This window comes from Sceloporus occidentalis, unplaced genomic scaffold (genome assembly GCF_023333645.1).
Source record: "Sceloporus occidentalis isolate IW3139 unplaced genomic scaffold, rSceOcc1.0.p SCAF_6, whole genome shotgun sequence".
Taxonomy (NCBI): Eukaryota; Metazoa; Chordata; class Lepidosauria; order Squamata; family Phrynosomatidae; genus Sceloporus; species Sceloporus occidentalis.
In genome coordinates, this window is record NW_028316986.1 from 67,382,618 (window position 1) to 67,390,032 (window position 7,415).

General features: G+C 39.9%; 1 protein-coding gene across 1 annotated transcript in view; it reads right to left on the bottom strand.

The window, feature by feature from the left end:
* Positions 1 to 6,947, bottom strand: part of DISC1 (DISC1 scaffold protein) — a 196,470-nt gene extending 189,523 nt beyond the window's left edge. The window contains exons 1-3 of the mRNA XM_089529454.1: positions 6,768 to 6,947; positions 4,551 to 5,690; positions 3,007 to 3,076 (exon numbers count right to left, since the gene is read on the bottom strand). Coding sequence (XP_089385580.1) covers positions 3,007 to 3,076; positions 4,551 to 5,690; positions 6,768 to 6,947 — 1,390 coding nt within the window. The remainder of the gene's footprint in view (positions 1 to 3,006; positions 3,077 to 4,550; positions 5,691 to 6,767) is intronic.
* Between the last annotated feature and the right edge of the window lie 468 nt (positions 6,948 to 7,415).

Below are 7,415 nucleotides of genomic sequence, written 5' to 3' on the forward strand. Positions count from 1 at the left end.
TAAACGTCTAAGTAGGGCAGCATTTTGGACAAAGTAACAGAAGTTCTTCATGCAAACTAGAGAAAGGAGAAGGGATAGAACACATCACCACCATCAAACAGTTGCAGCCTGCCTGTATTCTATGATCAATCTCTGGTTTGTCCCTCAACAATTTACACTAGTATGGGAGCAATTCTATGCCATAAAAGCGCTTCTTATAGCTAAGCTACTATTCTATTCTCTATTCTAAGGAGAAAGGGGGATGAAGACAACAAATGGTATAGCCTGATTAAATGCATATTCAGGATGTGTTGACTGTGAGACATCATACAACAGAGCCATAGTGGTTCAGAGTGAGAACTTCATTCACGTGCAGTGAAATCCTATAATAATGTTTTGGATGATGCTTTGTAAGGGGCATTAGTAAAGATAAAACAGGATAGTTTTTTGTGGGTTTTTCGGGCTATGTGGCCATGTTCTAGAAGAGTTCTAGAACTCTTCTAAAACATGGCCACATAGCCCGAAAAACCCACAAAAAACTATGGATGCCGGCCATGAAAGCCTTCCACTTCACATTAGATAACAGGATGTTCATTCTCTGTTACTTAATGTACTCCCTTTGTTTCTTAATGATGATGATTTCTTTTATGTCTCTCCACTTAAAAGCCTTCCCAAAATATCCATCAATATGTTCCCTTTGTCATTAAGGGGCCTGCTAGTTACCCTGACCTATTTCCTCCCTGTCCCAACATATGGCCTGCTCTCCACATCATGAAAGTATCTTTAAAGTTAAGTAGCTATTTTACAAAGAAGACAGGAAGCAAGTAGTCTTCCCATACTTCACCTAGTTTAGAACTTCCCACCAGGTGTGACTTTGCTATTTTCACCAAACTACAAAGTAGTTTCTGCAAAGAGAACTGAAAATGATATGACAGCAAAGGGAGAGAAAGGTCAGGATCTTAATTTTCTTGCTGTTCTCAGCTTTCAAGATCATAAAGCTTTCCCCCTGAGATGAACAGTGTGGATTTCACAAAAGATCTTGAGAAGACTGCTCATATGACACAAAATAATAAAAAGCAGTCCTAAAAACTTGTCTTAGAGATGGGGAGAGAGAGAGAGAAGTAGGTCAAGCAGCAAAAAGTTAGGAAGAAATAAATCAGGGCTGGGGAACGTGTGGTTATTGTTTGGCTATAACTCCCATCAGCCTTAGCCAGCACTGCCAATGGTAGAGAATGAGGATCTGGAGGATCACATGTTTCCCAAACTGAACTAAATATTCCCTTATGCATGTTGTGAAGGTGTAACAGCAGAACTATAATATACTAAGCATTTCTGAGAAACTGTGTGAAACTGCAAAGATAGAACTGGAAATTTCATAGTTCCTACTAAAAGGTATGCAGTAGGTATATGCCTCATACAAGGTGAGGCCCCTTAACACAAGAACCAACAGAACAGATGGACGAGTAAAGATGCTGAAGAGAGTATGTGCAAGACTGGTTGCACATAAACATGCTTATAACCTTTGGTCATTTATTTAGGATTGTAAACAATCCAATGTGCCAGTGTAGTGTAGTAGTTTGAGCACTGAACTACAGCTCTGGATACAAGAGTTCAATTTACTGCTCAGCCATGGAAAACTACTGGGTGACTTTGGGAAAGTTACTGTCTCTCAGGGACAGGCAAAGGCAACCTCCCTCTGAACAAATCATGCCAAGAAAAAACCCATGAGGAACATAATAACAACAAAAACATATTTAATATGCATACTTGCAGGTATGGATTGAAAAGGCTGAGAAGCAGGAAGAAGGATGGAAAATCTATTTTTTTTAACTTCTCACTCTTCACTTGTCTGAATGATGAGTATAGATGGAAGCTGCTGATTAGAAACTAGTCAGAAGCTATGTTACTTCCAGTGTATGCCCTTAAAGTCTATAAATGAACAGATTTCAGTTTAGCACTGCTCTCACAAATCCCTTAATCCTGTATAAGGCTTTGGTCTGAATTTGACTTTTCTTAGAGCTTGCAAAAAGAAGCAAAAAAATCTGCTTTTTTGTCCAATACTTTACCTTATTTATTTAATGGAAATTGACTGTCCCCTAACTACATAGGGGATAATTAAATGTTATATGCACACAAGTGCAACTGAGATACAGAGCATGTTTTAAAATACAGAACAGCCATTTCAGAAGGACAGACTCTGGAGCATAGACTTGACAGGCAGGAAAGGGGTAAATCTCTCCCCAAACCGATTTTCTTCCATTAAAAAAGCCAAAAGGTCAGGGCTGCAGTACGCATTTACATGTCATATGTTATTAGCCTTATGTTGTGAGGCCTAAATTTTTTTCTACATGCTATTAGTTTTTTCTTAAGATTCAAATGGCTCAGCAAATGAGGCCTCAGCAAAGCTGACCTCACGCTCTATGTGACCTAGCTCACAAGATTGCTAAGGATAAAAATGTATTGTACTCCCACCCTGAGCCTCCCTTACCCTAGAGCAGTGCTTCTCAATTATTTTCTGTCATGCCCCCCCCCCCAGGAAGAAGAAAACATTTCGTGCCCCCCGCGCGACTGTAAATAGTATCATTTGTCTATAAAATTGTTATAAGTACACCTTTGCATAACACTGTATCCTGAGCCTTGCGCCCCCCTTTACGGAGCCTCGCACCCCCCCTGGGGGGCCCGCCCCACTATTTGAGAAGTACTGCCCTAGAGGCATGAGTAATTACTTAGAGCTAGAGGTCCTAAATAGCCTAGAGACACCACATCCTGTCTGATCTTGGAAGCTAACCAGCGAACCTGGTTAGTACTTAGATGGGAGGCCACCAATGAATACCAGGTTGTGTAGGCTATATTTCAGAGGAAGAAACTGGGAAAATCACCTTTGAGTATTCCTTGCCTAAGAAAACCTTATGAAGTTCATGGGGTTGCCATCAGTTGACGGGAAACTGGAAGGCACATACACACACACATAGGAACGAACTAAGTACTATCAAAAGCACTCCTGTAGTGAAAAGAAAAATGACTCACCTCTCTCATAGTCATCCTCAGCTACTGCTTTCTCCTGAAGCCTTTGGAGTTTTCTTATTAAAAAATTTACCTGCATTGATTAAAAATATGTAGATGCATCTATCTGTAGTTTTGAACATTTACAGTAAAAAAAAGTATGCAAGTCAATTTCATCATGTTTTACTCATAAATTTCTGAGGATATTCATGTTATCTACAATGCTCAAGTATATTTCAAAAGGAGAATAGAAAAGATAAGATATAATACATTATATTCCAAGTTGTAATATGAAACAAGAATCATGTTTTGTTATGCACAGCAACGGACAGTCACATGAAAATCTGAAAAGTTCAAGATAACCTGTTTCTTTTATGCATCTCCATCCTTTCATTTTCAATCAGTCAAGGAACTGGGGAACAATGAAATAACAGGAAAAACCATTGGGAAAGTGGGATGGAAGCACCACAATAAAAGCATGAGGAAAAACCTAGTCTAGAGCTAAGAGCAAGGGTGGGAAAGTGTGGCCTGCAGGCCATATGTAGCCCCTGAAGCCTCCATTTGTGTCTTCTTCTACCCAGCTTCCCAAGTCCCCCAAGCCCTCAGACCCCCACCAAATACTTTTTTACCCAAAAAAGTGTGAGGGGGGAACAACATCCAGCACAAAACATGCCTTTAACACACAGTGCATCCACATAGGAGTTTATCACACAGAAAGTAAGGATGGGAGCAAAGTGGATTGCTCCCGTCCTTATCCCATTTCATTCACACGATCAGGGAAAAGATTATACTGCTTATCCCTTTCTTCTCCCAGCTGTGAAGTGTAATGGATCCATCATTTGGTATTAACAGAAGCTCCCATTAATACCAAATGACAGGTCCATTACACCTTAGGCCGGGAAAAGAACAGGACAAGTGCATGGGGTGTCATAATCCTTCCCCAATTGTGTAAATGAGATGGGATAAAGACAGGAGCAATCCACTTTGCTCCCGTCCTTATCCTCCATATGATACACACCATACACACCACAAACATCCAAATACAGCAGCATGTCAGACACTACTCAGAACCAACAGAGATGTGACATTACGTCCAAGCACTCTGGCAGTGACAGTGTGGTCTACGGAAGTGGGGGCAGAAACAGCCCCTCTGCAGTTGTTTAGCCAGGCCTAGAGTCCATGTTCTGTTTGCAGAAAGGGAGTAGACATGCTAACAGAGAACTAGGTCCTAAATCTAATTGCTTATCCCAACTGAAGTAGATCCAGTGAATCAATAGGATTTTGTAAGTCAATTCTTATGAAAGTTTGATTTATTGGGCACATTCTAGTAAGGATGAACAACTAGATTCAGGCTATGAGTTAAGAAGGCTAAGGAGGTAATAGTGAGGTAGCCATGGGGCTCCATATGTTTACAACCAGCCAGTGAAATTTTCACAATCATATCTGCTGGTCCACAGTATAAATACATAAAAATGTGCTCCTATGCCTACTTCTTATCTTGCCGTACAACCAATTGGTTGATTCATTAAAATCTTAAAATATAGAATAGGCATGAAGAACGTGCCAACCTTTAATATATTTTGGTTGTCCATTAAACACTGTTGTAGCACTGGTTCATATTTCTTCATCAGAGCATCCCAGCTGTGATCACTAACAGCGTTACTACTTTCATAGCCTGAGGTCACAGAAGAGCCAGCAGATGCTGCACCCAAAGAATCAGTGGAACAGCAAAATCCAGCATTTGCATGTAAAAGCAAGACACTCTCACAATTCTGCAGTTTATTATATTCTGCAGTCTCTTGCAGGCCCTGGCACTTTTTGCCACTTGTATGGTTGGATAAAGCACACAATTCTTTCTCTGTAATTCTTTGTCTCTCCTCCAGAACATGCAAACTAACATTTTCAGCTTTTTTTCTTCCACAAATATGCAGCACTTCTTTAGACGCACCATAGTGTGATGGGTGTTCAGTGCCATTTGTTTCAGCAGCTAAATTTAATGACAGTTGAATGAAGCTAAAACTTGAATTAAAATGATCCTGAGAACTGGAAGAGTTACAGATGATGTCCTTGCTTTCAGAATCCTTGTAATGATCTACTTCTTTCTGACTTAATGCATGCATTCTTTCTTTCCCTTGTGATCCATCATGATGAGTCACCTCTTTTATAGGATCTAGCCAATTGGTTTGGTGTGCATATGAGCTGTATGAAGGCAAAGTGTCTTCTTGACAAACATCAAACATAGGACAAACAGGTAAGGTCTGATTATCAGATTGTTGCACTTGAAGGCCAGCTGCCATATTTCCAGCTGATCCTGTTGCCACACTAAGAGAAAGTGGGGCCCTGTTCACACATTTATCACAATGGAACAATCCCAACTCAGTTTTATATTGCACTTTCTGAGAGCAGTTGTTAGGAATTCTGTGGTCTTTTCTGCAATGATGCTCAAGCCCCTTCAGGATCAATGGTCCACAGTCAGAGGGAGGCTGAAATTCTATCCTTTGCAGTGATGCTGTTTTCAAGTATCCTCCAGGCCTCTTTGCCACATCTTTTTTGTGAAAAGAGTCCACAGGCAGTAAGCCATTCAGTGCCTCTAAAATAAGCAGAAAGACATGATCATTAAAAGATTTGCACAAGAAAAGAGCAGTCTCTGTAATAAACAAGTGGCCTGTAAAATGCACACTACCCGAATCCTGAGCAACAGAATCTTGCTGAAAAGCAGAAGTGAAAGCCAATTGGAGCATCAAAAGTTCATAAGACTTATGCATAGTCTTTTTGCATTTATTAAGAGTTTTGCATGTGCTTCCCTTATGGTCTACACCATACTTCTCACCACATTCTTCTACCTTTCCCAATTTTATCTACTGTTCATTTGCACCACCTTTGTTGATAAATTTGAATGTATGCACATTAACAATTGCTTCTTCTCTAAACACTGAATATAGGATTTAGACAGAAGAATGTAGCTAGCAGGCAAAGAACCAGAACATTTTTCAATAAACCAGCTTATGCAGATGGCATCTCTCTAGTAAGATACACCAGAAACCATTATACAAGATATTTATCTGAAATCTTTATATAAAGAATAGACTTTAAAAGACACTGACAGCAGTCTGCATAATCACACTTTAGGATCATAAATCTCAGGATTATCCATCTTATCTCTTACCTTTTGTAAAATGTACAGTGTTTGCATCAGCACAACAGGGGTGAAAATGCTTCATTAAAAGCATCTGAATCCAGATTAATTTCTAAACACTCAGGAAACTTATAATAAATATATATTTTTGATACACATACCATAGTATGCTGAGCTCACTGTTGGTATTTAAGATCTTAATTCTCTGATCATGTGGAAAACAAACCACCAGAAGTTTAAATATAATGGCTTTATTTCCTTTATTCAATAATCATGTTTAAAATGTGTCTTCCTGCTCTGACTTCCTGGCCAAGTCAAGAAATGAAAGAAGTGTTACAGTCAAGATAAGCTTCAAGTAATCAAGTGAGAAGAGCAGTGAGTTTGTACCTGAGGTGTGCTTTGTTTCCAAATTAACATAAGAAGGTACACTTCTCACAGTGGAAAGAAGTGTCTTACGTTTAAAAGGTGTAAGAATTACCTGCTTTCAGGTGAGCCAATCTCATGTGTTTTTGCATGCATCATGGATCCAGGGATGGCCCATGAAGGAGTTACTCATCCAAAGTACTTGTCAGAAAGGTTATTCCACTGTGTGTTTGCACTAGAAGTAGTTTGAAATTTCTGTCACAGAGCACAGATACTGTGTAATTACCCAACTCTGGTAGAGACTGAAGGCAAAATAGATCTCATCCCTAGCTACAGCCTCTTTGGTGAAAGTATTGGAGAAAGATTTATGAGCACACCCTTCAATAAGCACTATGATAAGCTGAGCAATTGGCACATGGACCACAGGGTTCCTGTCACTTTGCACAGTCCCCTTCACTTCACCCATTCACATTCCCCATGTTAAGTGGAATGGTTGTGTTATTTTCTGATCCCTGCCTAATTTACTTTCACTCTTCCTTACACTCCATGAACATGATGCAGACCTTAGCCCTTGTGTGACACTGCAGTGGTGAATTGTTTTCTCACCCACCCCTCTAGCGTATCCTCACCACCTTGTTCTATAGCCTGTTTTCCAAAGATATCTGGACATATAAACATGAACCTGTCTGAAATAAAATCAGATTGTTGGCTCATCCACCTCAGTCCTTCATAATCTGAATGCTAGACTATCACTGTGCCAACTCTACTGAGATCATTCTGAGACTTTACCCCTATGTGGTCTCCATCCACTGCCAAACTGAAGTGGGCCTCAAAACAAATTCAGACAAACATGTTCAAACAACCCCAGTTTTCTCACAGAACTCTAAATCCTCTGTCGCTTTTATTTCCTCCTCTTCTCCCTATGATACCCAAA